The sequence below is a fragment of the Phyllostomus hastatus genome, unplaced genomic scaffold (assembly GCF_019186645.2).
Source record: "Phyllostomus hastatus isolate PE091 unplaced genomic scaffold, TTU_PhHast_1.1 phas_scaffold_1066, whole genome shotgun sequence".
Lineage (NCBI taxonomy): Eukaryota > Metazoa > Chordata > Mammalia > Chiroptera > Phyllostomidae > Phyllostomus > Phyllostomus hastatus.
The window spans coordinates 14,247,519-14,263,959 of record NW_025334004.1 but is presented as its reverse complement, the minus strand read 5'-3'; the positions used below and the strand labels follow the sequence as shown (position 1 = coordinate 14,263,959).

Here is a 16,441-nt window from a genome sequence, read left to right as displayed (position 1 = left end):
CTTCTCCCCTGCTTCCTTTTTAAAATTATCATGTACAAATTTGAAACAGTAAATCAAAAGCTTAAATTAGAAAGAAAAAAAGTACATCTTGCTCCATTCTCTTTATAATGACTACATGTATTGTACTTAATACCAAACTCTTAGAAGCATGTGACTAATTAACAGTACTATGTTTATACAACCAACTCCTTATCTATTCTAGTTATCTTAACTCTTTCCTCTATGTACTGCTACTTCTGTGACTGTCTTTGGAACAGTTTGGTTGGTAATGTGCCCAGATGGCACAAAGGAGACAAGTAGATCAAGGGCAGTTTTCTAAAAATGTGTTTGTGTGGAGAGTGGTGAACCAGGAGCCAGCCAGCTCTGTTCTACTTGTGTGTTGGCACTGAGATCCTTAGTGCCAGTTCTCTACTGCCCTTAAACCTGCCCCTGACATGAGGCTTTTCTCTTTTCTGGCCTGTAGTTAAACCCTATGCAGAGCTCTATAACGTAGTAACTGTCAGTGAGCCTGGCTATTAATTGTTTATTCCCACTTCTTTGTTTCAGTTCAGATTTTGCATAAAGAAAGGGGTATCTTGGCTCTCTGTAAAGTCCAGATCAGTCACATCCCATGTGCAGGATATAATTTTGAAGGCAGTAACACTGAGCGAGGGAAATAAGAAGTTTTAGTTGACAGTTATATGCTATTTTCTTTTTATGTTTACCAGTTTATTGTAAGTAATATTATAAAGGATACAGAGGAACAGCCAGACGAAGAGGTACATAAGGCGAGGTCTTGAAGTGTTGAGATCTCAGGAGCTTCAGTTTCCAATGAGTTGGGGTGCATCACCCTCCTTGTATGTGGATGTGTTCACCAACCCAGAAGCTCTCTGAACCCTGTTTTGTTTTAATGGAGGCCTTATTACATAGGTATAATTGGTTAAATCATTTACCATCAGTGATTGAACTCGATCTCCAGCGCTTCTCCTCTGCCTCAGAGGCAGACAGAGCTGAAAGGCTTTTGTGTTTTTTTTTTTACATTTTTCAAAATATGTTTTATTGCTTATGCTGTTATAGTTGTTCCATTTTTTCTCCCTTTTATCCCCCTCTGCCCTGTACCCCCCTTCCCTCTAGCATTAGCTCCCACCTTAGTTCATGTCCTTAGGTCATACATTAAGTTCTTTGGTTTCACCATTTCCTATACTGTTCTTAACTTCCCTCTGTCTATTTTGTACCTACCAATTATGTTTCTTACTCCCTGAACCTTCTCCCGCATTCTCCCTCTCCCTCCCCCCCTCAAGAACCCTCCATGTGATCCCCATTTCTGTGATTCTGTTCCTGTTTTAGTTGTTTGCTTTGTTTTACTTTTTGTTTTAGATTTAGTTGTTGATAGTTGTGAGTTTGTTGTCATTTTACTGTTCATAGTTTTGATCTTCTTTTTCTTAGATTAAGTCCTTTTAACATTTCATATAAGGGCTTGGTGATGATTGAACTCCTTTAACTTTACAGTGTCTGGGAAGCACTTTATCTGCCCTTCCATTCTAAATGATAGCTTTGCTGGATAGAGCAATCTTGGATGTCGGTCCTTGCTTTTCATGACTTCGAATACTTCTTTATAGCTCCTTCTTGCTTGTAAGATTTCTTTTGAGAAATCAACTGATAGCCTTATGGGAACTCCTTTGTAAGTAACTGTCTCCTTTCCTCTGCTTTTAAGATTGTCTCCTTATCTTGGGTCATTTAATTATGATGTGTCTTGGTGTGTTCCTCTTTGGGTTCAACTTGTTTGGGATTCTCTGAGCCTCCTGGACTTGTATGTCTATTTCTTTTGCCAGATTGGGAAAGTTTTCCTTCATTATTGTTCAAATAAGTTTTTGTTTTCTTGCTCTTCCTTTTCTCTTTCTGGCTCCCCTATAATTCAGATGTTGGGAAGTTTAAAGTTGTCCTGGAGGTTCCTAAGCCTCTCCTCATTTGTTTGAATTCTTTTTTCTTAATCCTTTTCTGGTTGAATGTTTATTTCTTCCTTCTGGTCAAAATCATTGATTTGAGTCCCAGTCTCCTTCCCTTCACTGTTGGTTTTTCTTTATTCTACTTTACATAGTTCTAATTTCTTCCTTTATTTTGTGGCTGTATTCAATCAAATTCTGTGAGCATACTGATTACCAGTGTTTTGAACTCTGCATCAGATTGGTTGTCTATCTCCTTGTCACTTAGCTCTTTTTCTGGAGTTTTGATCTGTCCTTTCATTTGGGCCATATTTCTTTGTCTTGGTGCACCTGTTACATTGTAAGGGGCAGAGCCTTAGGTATTCACCAGGGCGGGGCAAACCTGTCACTGCATTTTGGTGCTGTATGTTGGGGAGGGGTCCATGAGGGAACAATGGTGCTTGCTCAGCTCTTGCTGCACTTTCAGTCACTTCCCCTGCTACCAAGAAGCAAATTGGGCCCTTCTGGTGCTGATTCCCTGGTGAGTGGGCTAGTGTACGTTCTAGGACCCTGCAGACCACTCCAAAGGACCCTCCTGTGAGATTGGAAGTTTCTCCCACTGCCTCAACCCCCACAGGTTCTTATAGCCAGATGTTTTGAGGCTTTCTTTTCCTACACTGGAACTCTGGATTGCACGGTCTGTCTCTCCCCCCAGTTGTTCCTCTCAGTTTATCGGCACTCTCAGCTGCTGCCTTGCCCCATGTCTTTCTGCCTGGCTGTCCCTCTCCACCCCTCCTACCGGTCTGGATGAATGTTTCTTCTTTAACTCCTTGGTTGTCGGACTTCCATACAGTTTGATTTTCTGGAAATCCTGGTTGTTTTTTGTTTTTAAATTGGTTGTTATGCTTCTTTTGGTTGTGTGAGGAAGTGAAGTATATCTACCTACACCTCCATCTTGGGGGCTGAATGTTTTAACCCCTGTTTTGTTTTGTTTTATTTTGTTTAAGATACTAGGAGAGAAAGCAGAAACAAATGGAGAGAGGTGTGTGAGAGGTGAGATTTAAAGGAGAGAGATGAGAGTACCTATAGAGGGCCTGTTGAGATGGTTTATGCTGAGAAAAGCTACTGGGAGTCTTTAGGTTTTGAGAGTGAGCAGTAGAGAGAGGTAGGAATGAGTCAGTAAACACCTGTACTCTCACTAGCTGAGGACTAAGAGAAAAAAGGAACCAAATATTACACAAAAATAGCCTGGAGCAGCTGGTAGGTGGAGAAAGTTATGAACCAGAGTCCAGAGAAGTGTTGCTAGCAGTAGAATCAGCAAGTCTCAGCATACCATTTACAGGCAAGTTTCCTTGCCTTTAACATTTAATTGCATCTGGCACCTTTATTTGTTTAATCTTACCTTAATGGAATGGTAGGAAAAAACACTAAATAGGAGATCAGTTTTTAGTCCCAATTTAGTCCCTAGCTATTTGGGGTGTTGGAAGGGTGCTGGAGGTGTTTTCTAATCCAAAAATAAGGGCATTGGATTAAATGGCCTCTAAGGTCCTTTCTGGCTCTAAAATATCTGTTACCAGCCTCATCCCATCAGGTCAGAGGATAGAAGACAATGTGTGTAGTAATGCATTGAACACTGAACAGTTGATAGAATGACTACAGAGTCAGGGGAATGATGAAGGGGAAAAATGCACTATTTCATGGGATATTTGGGGCATTTTCTGTTGGAGAGGAGTGTGGTCCCTGATGTCAGAGGCTTGTGGGGGCCCATTTTAAGGTTGCTTTGTTCATTTTAGCTGCCTAGTAAACTCCCTTGCAGGGGTGTCCACCCTGTGGCCCGTAGGCCACATGCGGCCCAGGATGGCTATGAATGCGGCCCAACACAAAATTGTAAATTTACTTAAAAATTATGAGATATTTTGGTGATTACGTGTTGCAATGTCACAAAATCAGAATGGCCTAAGACAGCTCTTCTTCTTCCACTGTGGCCCAGAGATGCCAAAAGGTTGGACACCCCTGGTAGAGAATGGCTACTTCCAGTTGATAAAACCTTGGCTTTCTTTCGGCGGGGAGACGGGAGGTCTGACCTACATTATCAACGGCAGAATGCAGGTATTCCCGGCACTGCCTTTCAGTAGTGCCGTGCCAGACTGTCCTTCTCACTACTTTTCGGCTCTGCTGATGTCTCTTGCAGTTGGGACACAGGTCGCCTCTCGGATTGTGCCAGAATTGCTGTCTTCCTCCCCTAATATATATCACTTTGTCATCCCTGACTCTGAGTCCCAGACATCAAGACTAAGTGTAGTCCTGCAGAGGGGCAATAAATCATTGTTTCCACTGCCTTTTCTCTAGGTTTGGTGTCCCTTAATTACCACATAACCACTGCTGAAGTTGCATCTTTGGGCTGTGTGTGCTATATTTGTGTAAAAGCTGCCTTGTCTTTCTACCCATTGTTTTGCAGAGTGCTACGTGTGCTACCTGTCCTTTCCTCTTTTCTCCTGTGAGTTTACAGACAGTGTTCGTGAGGTGATCTATTCATCAACAGGGCTTGTCTACACTCCTGGGTAGTGGGTGGCGCGGACAGCCCTTAAATAACTCAGCAAAGTGATCTTCATTAACAAGAGAGGTGTTGGCTCTGCTAGTCCTTTTTATATGAAGCTAGTCCCCTTCATTCTCTCAGTGCCTGGTAGGGGCTAAGCAGGTTGTATGATCCAGAAAGGCCTCCCATGAGCTTTCTTTTTGGTCCAGTCCAGCAGATCACTTGTTAACAGACCATATCAAAAGGGCCTGCTGCCTTTCATTTGCTTTTCCATTATGAAACCTCCAAGAATTTGAGATGGGGCAGGGGTGAAGAGTTCATAAATGAGGATATCTACCTCCTTTCATCCCTAGCAAGGCTCTGCTGCTATTTGAAGGGAAGGTTCAGGCTTTAGAAACAGAATGTAGACGGGCTCTTGTACTTTTCCTTGCCTGCTGCTGCTTTACTGTAACTGTGCTTTTAGAGGATGAGGATGAGGGTGAGGGGTGTTGTGTGGCAGGCAGCAAGTGTTCAGAGAATCTTACTCCTACTCATTATTCCCTGCTGTTTCATATCAAAGCCCATGTCTCTTCTCTAAGAGTAGTAAACTTCACACAAAGCTCAAACTGAATGGGGGAATTGACTTCTTTGCTAGCAAAGGAGCAGATATGGCCTTAGAAAAGGAGAGGTCAAGCCTTTTTTTGTGTCTATGGAAGTGAGGAGAGTTGAGGAAGAGAAGACGGGGGACCACCAATTGCTTTCAGCTGCTGAACCCCTTTAAAAATTTTTTTAAAAAATTCTCACCTGAGGACGTTTTTTAAATTGCTTTTAAAAAGAGAGTCAGGAGTGGGAGGAGAGAGAGAGAAAGACAGAAACAGAGAAACATCGATATGAGAGAGAAACATTGACCGGGCTATATGTGCCCCGACCAGCAATCAAACCCACAACCTGGGTATGTGCCCTGACCAGGAATCGAACCCATGACCCTTCATTCTACGAGACGATGCTCCATCCAACTGAGTCATGCTAGCCAGAGCTGAACACTTCTTTTTTTTTTAATATATTTTATTGATTATGCTATTATAGTTGTCCCATTTTCCCCCTTCACTCCCCTCCGCCCTGCACACCTCCTCCCACCCACATCCCCCCCTTTAGTTCATGTCCATGGGTCCTATAAATGATGAACACCTTCTTTATAGATTCCCATCAAATAGGGGTGCTAAGACAGAACCAGTAGTCATGATGGGCACAGAAGCAGAATTCATTTCCTAGTCCTTGGTGAAAGAGTACAAGGAAATTAATAATTTCTTTTATGCTTAATATTTACTTGCAAAATGTCTTTAAAGCTGCTCTGCTAACCTAGGCACTTGGTAATCTCTTTATTGAGATTGCTTGGGTTTTGGCAATCTCTGTCCTCATTAGGGATTATCAGGCAGAAAAGGACCTTTTTGGTACATGTTGTCATGGTTGAGAAAGGACAGAGCAGAGCTGCTCTTTCTTTTTGAATACAGGGCACAGTTAAGGGCTTTTTTTTTTTTCTTTTTTTCTTCATGAGCTCTCTTCCCATCCCAAGCTGAAACCCAGGTGTGAGTTCTATAATATAGCTGGCACATCTGGTGACCAGTTAGAATTAAAAAATGTCCCTCTTAGTAATGATGTTTGAAATAGGTACATAGTTGAAACTTGGTGACATGAGATGCTAGCAGCCTAGGGAGACAGGGGGACATTCATTTTGACCTGTAAATTGTGCAAATTTGATGGGGAAATCACCATGCAGGAGTAAATTTAGAACACTTAAGATGTATTTTATAGCCCTGGCTGGCATAGCTCAGTGGATTGAGCGTGGGCTGTGAACCAAAGCATCGCAGGTTCGATTTGCAGTCAGGGTACATGCCTGGGTTGCAGGCCATGACCCCCAGCAACCGCACATAGATGTTTCTCTCTCTCTCTATATATATATCCCTCCCTTTCCTTTCTAAAAATAAGAATAAGAATAAAACCTTAAAAAAAAGATGTATTTTATGGTCAAATTGCTGAGCTTAACTACTATTTAAGTGGCAAAAAGAAGATTTTTAAAAACTACCTATGAAGCCCTGGCTGGCGTAGCTCAGTGGATTGAGCGTGGGCTGCGAACCAAAGTGTCGCAGGCTCGATTCCCAGTCAGGCCACATGCCTGGGTTGCAGGCCACAGCCCCCAGCAACCGCACATTGATGTCTCTCTCTCTCTCTCTCTCCCTCACTTCCCTCTCTAAAAAATAAATAAATAAAATCTTATTAAAAAAAAAACTACCTATGAGCAGATAAGCAGACATGTGCATGGGAAGGTCAGTGTTTTCTTCAAATATACTCATCTTACCTGCTTTTAAAAAGTGCCTAGTAGGTGTGACTCACTCATTCTAGCCCTATTTAGATTTCTGTAAAGCTAGTTGATTTTTATTGCTTTCATTTAACTTTATTAATAATGCTTTGAATAGCTTATTGATGTCTTTTTTTTTTTTTTAAGCCTTGATAAATTTGCTGAAGTTCCTTATGTCAAATGAGACTGTACTTTTGGCCAAACACAACATTTTTACGTTAGCCCTTATGGTGAGTAACAAAAAAATGTTTCTTTTTCTGAAGATAAACTTTAAGGCAGAGGTGGGTTGTTTTGAAACAGGAGCTGGGTTCTGGGGACTAAGCCATAGTGGAATCAAGCCTTTGTTTTCCTTTTGGATCAGAATCTCCATATTGTTGCCCACCCTCACCTGTGTCTTTAGCAAACCTGGGACTCTTCTCTTTTCATGAGAATATATTGTCTGGCAGTGGCAGGTATAAGTTAGGTCTCTATGTGTAAGTAGTGAGCCTTGGTCCCAGTTGAGAGACTACTACATTGCTATAGTACCTATGTTGGTACCTAGCAAAGTCTCTAGAGGTATTCTAGCCAGATCAGTGGTTCCATCATGTCTGTGTTTGGTTTCTGAGGGACACTGCAGATGCCTGCTTATCTGACTGGTTGTTTGGGGTGGTAGGAGGGCACTGTGCCATTTTATGATCTTCTCAGGTGTTCATAAATGTTTAACATTTTGGGGGAAACAGTCCTGATTTATATCTTTTTCTGATTTCCATGGTAAAACTATACCCACCATGGTCAGTTCCAAACTATTAACATGATATCCTGAATGCAGAGTTGGTGAAAGATGAGCAGTAACACATCGTTGTACGATATTCCCAACACACCAGATGGAAGCGGCATAAATTAACCTTAAGAGCACAGATAATACTAAAAGATAGAAAGTAATTAGGAAGGGACAAGACCTTCATTTTAATATAATTTATTGAATTGTAAGTTTATATAAATTATTTTTTAAGAATGACTTTGTTTACCGACTAGCTCACAAATTCCTGAAAATTTAACAATCAATCAGCTCTTGCAAGCCAGTAAGAGCTGGCTACAGTATACGAATAATAATACCCTTCCAGTCTTCATAGCATGATGCCTTTTGCTTATTTTTTAGATTGTGAACCTATTTAATATGTTTATCACATACGGCGACACCTTCCTGCCCACCCCCAGCAGCTATGACGAACTCTACTATGAGATTATCCGCATGCACCAGAGCTTTGACAACCTGTACTCCATGGGTAAGCTGTTTTTTCTTTTTACTCCTCTCCCCCTTTCCTTTTTGCTCCTCTCTCCGCATCAGCCGTGATTTTTGGCATATAAGAAGAAAATACTACAAAAGATTCTGTAGTTGCTTGGTGCCTTTTCTTGGCATAAAAATATTTTAGTCTTCTTTGCTCAGGGAAGGAGTATGTGGCGTTTTTTTGCCTTCAGGAACTCAGAATTTGTCTCAGTAGAAAGCTCGTTTGCAGCCGTATAGCCCTTTCTTGATGTTTGTGAGAGAAAGAGAGAGAGAGCAGGGAGGCTTGTGGTTTCAGTGAATGCAGTTAGATGGGAGTGAAAGAGTGGGTGGGAGCTGACAGCGGCAAATGGAAGAGCTTGGATCCCAAAGGAAGAACATTGTGTGATTAGAGAAGGTACAGGATTTTAAGGAGTTTTAATGTACCTATGTATTTTTAGCATAACAAGAGGAATTAGGCATTAAGATAAAATTTTGCAAACCTTTTGGTGATTGGCTCGCTGAAAATTTACTCTTTGGCCATAGTGTGTACAACGACGTATTTCTGAAAAGAGGTCGTGTATCCCTGTAAGTGTGAGTAAAGAGTCTAGTCAAACCTTGGAATTTGAAAGGTCAGGCAAGATTTCCGTTGATTGCATAGAAACAGAAATTCACTTAGTAAAGCTGTCTGTTAAAATCCCCAACTTACTAACTTTATTGAGATATAATTGGTATATACTGAACTGTACTCATTTAAAGTAGTACATACAATTTTTTATTAAGTTTTGCCATGTGTATATGTCTGTGATAGCTTCAGGCTTTAGCACCCATTAATAGATGAGTAAAGGTGTCTTTCAATGCAGAAAGAGAGTTGGAATGGGGGAGATATTTTATAGAAGACTATCATACCTGCTTAACTGGGCTAGGTATACAGTTAAATGAGATAAGCCCTCATAGCTATAGCAACAAGATAAGAGAATATCTGGGAATGCTCAAATCTGCCAAGGGAATTGAAGTGTTAACCTGACAAATAGGAAAGTGAAATTTTCACTAAATGAAGCACAGTATCCCTCATGAATAATTGCAAATGAGAGGAAGGGAGGGAGAGAGAAAGAGAAACATCAGTTGGTGATCGAACCTACAACCTAGGTGTGCCCTGACTGGGAACTGAACCCGCAACTTTTTGGTTTAAGGGTCAGGGCTCCAAACAACTGAGCCACACTGACAAGGGCTATAATTTTCTTTTCTTATAATGTCATTTTCTTTTCTGGCTTTAGCATCAGATAATGTTACCTTATAAAATAAGTTGAAGAGTGTTCTTTCATCTTCTATTTTCTGGAAGAATTTATTTAGAGGTGATATTATTTCTCCCTTAAATGTTTGGTAGAACTTGTTAGTGAAGCCAGCTTTACTTTCTTGGATGATTTTTAACTATGAATTCAATATCTTTAATTGATGTAGGGCTATTTAAATTATCTATTCCTTTGAAATGACTTGTAGAACTTTTTGTCTTTCAAGGAATTTGTGGTATTTCATTAAGTTGTGGGTATTATGGGCATATGGTTGTTTGTGATATTCACTTATAATATCCGTACTGATTCCCTTTGTTTCCTAATGTTGGTAATTTGTATCTTCTCTTTTCCTTGGTCAGTCTGGCTACATGTATATCAAGCTTATTGGTATTTTTCAGAGAACCAGCTTTCAGTCTTATTGATTTTCTTTTTCTTCTGTTGTTGTTCTGTTTTCATTTCACTGATTTCTGCTCTTTACTTTCTATATTGCTTGCTTTGAGTTTCATTTGCTCTTTTTTTTCCTGTTTTCTTAAGATTGAAGTTTTATTCTAGGATAAATATTTAGTGCTGTAAATTTCCCGCTAAGCACTACTTTGTGGCATCTCACAAATTTTTATTTGTTATGTTTTCATTGTTATTCAGGTTCAACATATTTTCTTTTTCAATTTTTTATTGTTGTTCAATTATAGTTCCCATTTTTTCCCCATTGCTCTCCCCTGACCTGCCCAGCCTCCCTCTCCCACATAAAATCCCCCCATACCCCCACCCCCTATTGTCCTTGTCCTTTGGTCCTTTGTCAGTTTGTTCTTTACTTCCATGTCTCTGGTTGTATTTTGCTCACTTGTTTGTTTTGTTGATTGGGTTCCACTTATAGGTGAGATCATATGGTATTTGTCTTTCACCACCTGGCTTATTTCACTTAGGATAATATTCAGTAGTTCCATCCATGCTGTTGTGAAAGGTAGGAGCTCCTTCTTTCTTTCTGCTTTGTAGTACTCTACTGTGTAAATGCACCAGTTTTTTGATCCACTCATTTACTGATGGGCACTTAGGCTGCTTCGAGCACTTGGCTATTGTAAATTGTGCTGCTATGAACATTGGGGTGCATAGGTTCTTTTGGATTGGTGTTTCAGGATTCTTAGGGTATAATCCCAGCAGTGGAATCACTGGGTCAAAAGACATTTCCATTTTTAGTTTTTTGAGGAAATTCCATACTGTTTTCCACAGTGGCTGTACCAGTCTGTGTTCCCACCAACAGAGCACTAGGGTTCCCTTTTCTCTACATCCTTGCCAGCACTTGTTGTTTGTTGATTTGTTTGTGATGGCCATTCTGACCAGTGTGAAGTGGTATCTCATTGCAGTTTTAATTTGTATCTCTCTGATGGCTAGTGATGCTGAGCATCCTTTCATATATCTCTGGGCCCTCTGTATGTCCTCCTTGGACAAGTGTCTGTTCAGGTACTTTGTCATTTTTTTAAAGATTTTATTTATTTATTTTTAGAGAGGGGAAAGGAGGGAGAAGAGAAAGGAAAGAAACATCAGTGTGTGTTTGCCTCTCAAGTATCCCCCACTAGGGACCTGGCCCACAACCCAGGCATGTGTCCTGACTGGAAATCGAACCAGCAACCCCTTGGTTCACAGGCCAGCACTCAATCCACTGAACTATGCCAGCCAGGGCCTTTGCCTATTTTTTAATTGGATTGTTTGTCTTCCCGGTGTGGAGTCATATGAGTTCTTTGTATATTTTGGAGCTCAAACCCTTGTCTGAGGTGTCATTGGCAAATATATTTTCTCATATGGTTGGTTCCCTTTTCATTTTGCTGATGTTTTCTTTAGCTGTGCAGAAGGTTCAACTTATTTTCTGATTTCCCTTGTGATTTCTTCTGTGATCTTTGGGTTATTTAGAATTATGTTTTGTAATTTCCCAATATTTGGGGATTGTTATAGTTATCTTTCTGCTAATAATGTCTCATTTAATTCTGTTTTGGCTCAAGAATATTCTTTGTGTGATTTCCATTCTTTGAAATTTATTGAACCTTGTTTTATGGGCCAGAATGTGGTCCATCCTGGTAAATGTTCCCTGTGCATGTGTATTCTGATCTTGGAGTGATGTGTTCTGTGACCCTCTGTCTGGTCAAGTTGTTTGATAATGTTCTTTGTTTTCACAGATTTTTGTACTTGTTCTAAAGGAACAGAGAGGACTATTGAAACTCTTAATTGTCAGTTTGTCTATTTCTTCTTTTAGTTCTTTCACTTTTTGGTTCATACCTTTTGTAGCTCTGTTGTTAGGTGAATTAACCTGGAATTAACCTGATTATCACTGTGTGGTGTCCTTCTTTATCCTTAGTAATATTCTTTGTTCTGAAGTCTGTTTTGTCTGATATTAATATAGCCACCATGATTTTCTTTTGATTAGTGTCTTCATGTCTATCCTTTTCTATCCTTTTACTATTAAATTATTTATATCTTTATATTTAAGTGGCTGTTTGTACAGAAATTATAGTTGAAACTTGTTTGCTATCCAGTTTGACAATCTCTGTCTCTTATTGGTGTTTAAACAATATACATTTGACGTAATACCTGATGTCCTTTTTTTTGAGTTCTGCCACTTATTTTCTATTTTCTCCCCTTCTCTTTTGTTCTTCTTTACCTCCTTTTCTGCTTCCTTTTGGATAATTTGAATATTTTTAATATTCTATTTTAATTTGTCAATTGGCTTTCATTATATTTCTTCATATATTTTTGGCATTTGCTCTAGGATTACATTTTATATACCTTTCCAAGTCTACTTAGAGATAGTGTTGTACCACTTAAATAAAATATAAAAGCTTTGCTATTGTATAGGTTTATTTACTCACCAAGCCCCACCCTTACTTTGATATCATAGTTGTAATACATATTATACTTACATGCAGTGAAAGCCCCACCAGATAATGCTATAATATTTGCTGTGACAGTCATCCGTATTCTAAAGAACTTCAAAGATATATATATATATATATATATATATATATATATATATTTTATATTTACCTAGACATTTTCCATTCTCATTGCTTTTTTTATTCCTGAAGAACCATTTCTGGTGTCATTTCTCCCAGTCTTAAGAAATTTCTTCAGCATTTCTTTAAAAGGAGGCCTTCTGGTGATAGGTTCTCTTTGTTTTTCTTCATTCCTGAAGGATATTTTTGCTGGATATAGACTATTGAGTTGATAGTTCTTTTTTTTCTTTTATCCTCACCCAAGGGCATTTTTTTATTGCAGATTGGGAGAGAGAGAGAGAGAAAGAGAGAGATTGGTTTTCTTCTCGTATGTGCCCCAACTGGGGATTGAACCTGCAGCCTGGGCATGCGCCCTGACCGGTAATCGAACCTGTGATCATTTTGGTCTATGGGATAATGCTCCAACCAACTGAGCCACACCAGCCAGACAAGTTGATAGTTCTTAAGTACTTTAAAGATATTATTCCCCTTTTTCAGGTCTCCATGGTTTCTGAAAATAACTCTGTGGTCATTTAAATCATTGATCATTGTTCTCTTGTTTATAATATGCTGTTTTTCTTTAGCTTCTTTTCCTTATCTTTGGCTTTCAGCAGTTTGATTTGATATGTCTAGGCATGATTTTTTTTTTTTTTTAGTCTATCCTGTGTGGTGTTTGCTGAGCTTGAATCTCTCCAAATTTGGAAGTTTTCAGCCATTCTATTTTGCAGATTTTTTTTCTGCCCCAGTGTCTTTCTTCTTTTCTTGGACTAAAATGTTATATTTTTTGGTATTGTCCCACAGGTCGCTGTTTTTCGTTCCTTTTTTTTTTTTTTTTTGGTTCTTCATATATATATATATATATATATATTTTTTTTTTTTTTTTTTAAGATTTTATCTATTTATTTTTAGAGAGGGAAGGGAGAGAGAAAGAGAGAGAGAAACATCAATGTGTGGTTGCTGGGGGCCATGGCCTGCACCTAGGTATGTGCCCTGACTGGGAATCGAACCTGCGATGCCTGGTTCGCAGCCCGCACTCAATCCACTGAGCTACACCAGCCAGGGCTTGTTCTTCATATTTAGTAATTTCTGTTGTTCTGTCTGTAGGTCTCCTGTGTCAGTCCATTCTGCTCTTAAGTCCATCTGGTGAATTTTCAATTTTACATAATACATATTTTACATGTAAATGTTTTAATTGGTTCTTCTAGTTTCAGTTTTTTCTTCTGAGAAGTATTATCTTTCTGTTCATTTAAGTGTGTTTACCTTTTCTCATAAAGCATAGTCATAATAACTGCTTTAAAAAGTCTGATAATTTTAACATCTCTGTCATCGCCGGCATCTGTTTATCTGTTCTTAAGAACATTTGTTATGTTTTCTTCTTTTATCAAGCATTCTGGTTCTCTGTATGTCCTGGTTCTTTATTAAAGGCTGCATGTATGCGTAGTCTTACATCATTGTAGTCATGTTTTCCTTCTACTTGTGTTTTTTTAAATATATTTTATTGATTATGCTATTACAGTTGTCTCATTTTCCCCCCTTCACTCCCCTCCATCCTGTACACCCTCTCCCACCCATATCCCCCCCTTTAGTCATGTCCATGTGTCATACTTGTAAGTTCTTTAGTTTCTACATTTCCCATACTATTCTTACCCTCCCCCTATCTAGTTTCAACCTACATTCTATGCTACTTATTCTCTGTACCTTTTCCCCCTCTCTTCCTTCCACTCCCCTGTTGCTAACCCTCCATGTGACCTCCATTTCTGTGGTTCTGTTCCCATTCTAGTTCTTTGCTTAGTTTCTTTTGGTTTTGCTTTAGGCGTGGTTGTTAATAGTTGTGAGTTTGCAGTCCTTTTACTATACATGTTTTTTCTTTATCTTCTTTTCTTAGATAAGTCCCTTTAACATTTCATAAAATAAGGGCTTGGTGATGATGAACTCCTTGAACTTGACCTTATCTGGGAAGCACTTTATCTGCCCTCCCATTCTAAATGAGAGCTTTGCTGGATAGAGCAATCTGGGATGTAGGTCCTTGTCTTTCATGACTTGGAATATTTCTTTCCAGCCCCTTCTTGCCTGTAAGGTCTCTTTGGAGAAATCAGCTGACAGTCTGATGGGAACTCCCTTGTAGGTGACTGTCCCCTTATCTCTTGCTGCTTTTAGGATTCTCTCCTTCATTTTTACCTTGGCTAATGTAATGATGATGTGCCTTGGTGTGTTTCTTCTTGGGTCCAACTTCTTTGGGGCTCTCTGAGCTTCCTGGATTTCCTGGAAGTCTATTTCCTTTGCCAGAATGGGGAAGTTCTCCTTTATTATTTGTTCAAATACGTGCTCAATCTGTTGCTTTTCCTCTTCCCCTTCTGGTACCCCTATAATTTGGATGTTGGAATATTTAAAGATGTCCTGGAGGTTCTCCTCGTTTTTTTGAATTCTTATTTCTTCATTCTTTCCTGCGTGGTTGTTTCTATCTTCCTTCTGGTCCACTCTATTGTTTTGAGTCCCAGTTTCCTTCCCATCACTATTGGTTCTCCGTGCATCTTCCTTCATTTCTTTTATGGTAACCTGCATTTTTTTCATGTAATTTGTGTCCAAAATCAACCAGTTCTGTGAGCTTCCTGATCACCAGTGTTTTGAACTGTGCATCTGATAGATTGGCTATCTCTTAGTCACTCAAAAGGAAGAGTCCTGGGGCATTGATCTGTTCTTCTGTTGGAGACATGTCTGTCTCTCCGTTTTTTTCTTTTCCCCCCGGGTCTGGTCGCTCCTGTTACGGTGAGGGGCGGAGCCTTAGGTGTTCCCCGGGGCTGGGAACCCCAGTCGCTAGATTGTGACGTTGTATGTGGGGGCAGGGGCAGGGAACAATGGCAGTAGCTCCTCTCTCCTGGGGCCTCAGTACCCCCTCCCCCGGGGATCCTGGGCTGCGTGCTCTACCCTGGTCCACAATGCCACCTCACTAGGTCCACCAGCTGCTGCTTGCGTACTCAGGGTCCACCGCTGCAATCTTGGGCATCCCGGAAGGCTTACACACTCGGTTGCCTTATGCGCCCAGTTCTCCCCAATCTCCGTGCACCGCGCCCCGCGCCCACTCCTCCTCTCCGCCCCTCCTACTGGTCTGGAAGAACAGGTCTACTTCAACTTCTTGGCTGTCCACCTTCCATTCAGATGAATTCTCTGTCAGTTCTGGGTGTTATTCTGCCTCTAAATTGTTGTTGTTCTAATCTTGGTTGTGCGTGGAGGTACGGTGCGTCCACCTGTGCCTCCATCTTACTGGAAGTCCTACTTGTGTTTTTTAAAACTACAAGGTGGGGCAAAAGTAGGTTTCCAGTTGTTCATGTGGAAAATGATAAAATAATTAATAAATAATAATATGAGAATAAACTCTGTGTTTCACATACTCACAACTATAAACCTACTTTTGCCCCACCCTGTATATATCATAAAACATTTTTCTCTTTTGGGGGTAATTTTTTTGAGTTTCAGTCTCTCTCTCTATCTTGCTTAGTGTGGGTATAGTTTACTTAACCATTCTTTTCAAGGAAATTATGGTTGTTTTCAGTTTTTGCTCTTTTTAATAGCTACATAGTATGTTATTTTTGTGTACAATAATTTACTATGTAATTGATTATATTAGCTTGAGGCTTTTAGGGCATTTTGAAATAATTTTGTGTTTAAATTTGCTAACTTAGAAAAAAATGTAAAAACTAAGGCATTTCCAGAGGAAATGCAGTGATGAAGTCATCTGGGTGTCAGTTCACCAAGGAACAGAATTGACAGGATGTTGCAGAGAAAGTGCATGGACAGAGTTAAATACCTCTGTCAGATAAGTGATGGAAAACTAGCTCAATTCCATAAATGTTTAGGTTGGCACTCAGCGAACTAGTAGAATCAGAGAACTTATGATTTGGTGGAGGATCTCGTGAAAAACACAACATACCTGAATGGTTTTCATAATGGAGTTGGGAAAGTTATGTCTGATCTCCTGGGGCAATTTTGTTCATTACTTCAATACTTTTGCACGACACTGGGTGGAACCTCAGTTCAGGCGGCAGAGCTGTAACTTGAAACTACTCATATACCAAGTTTACCTGCACTAACTCTTATAAATTAGAAAAGCAGCACTCTGATAATGTTTCATTAAGACTTCTATATTATTTTTCAT

At 39.8% G+C, this 16,441-nt stretch overlaps 1 protein-coding gene across 2 annotated transcripts in view; it reads left to right on the top strand.

Moving 5' to 3' along the window:
* The window catches only part of ARMH3 (armadillo like helical domain containing 3), a 185,317-nt gene that overhangs the window by 75,512 nt on the left and 93,364 nt on the right, over positions 1-16,441 (top strand). For both annotated transcript variants that reach the window (XM_045854392.1, XM_045854393.1), the window contains exons 21-22: positions 6,920-7,002; positions 7,911-8,037. In XM_045854392.1, the coding sequence (XP_045710348.1) occupies positions 6,920-7,002; positions 7,911-8,037 (210 nt within the window). The remainder of the gene's footprint in view (positions 1-6,919; positions 7,003-7,910; positions 8,038-16,441) is intronic.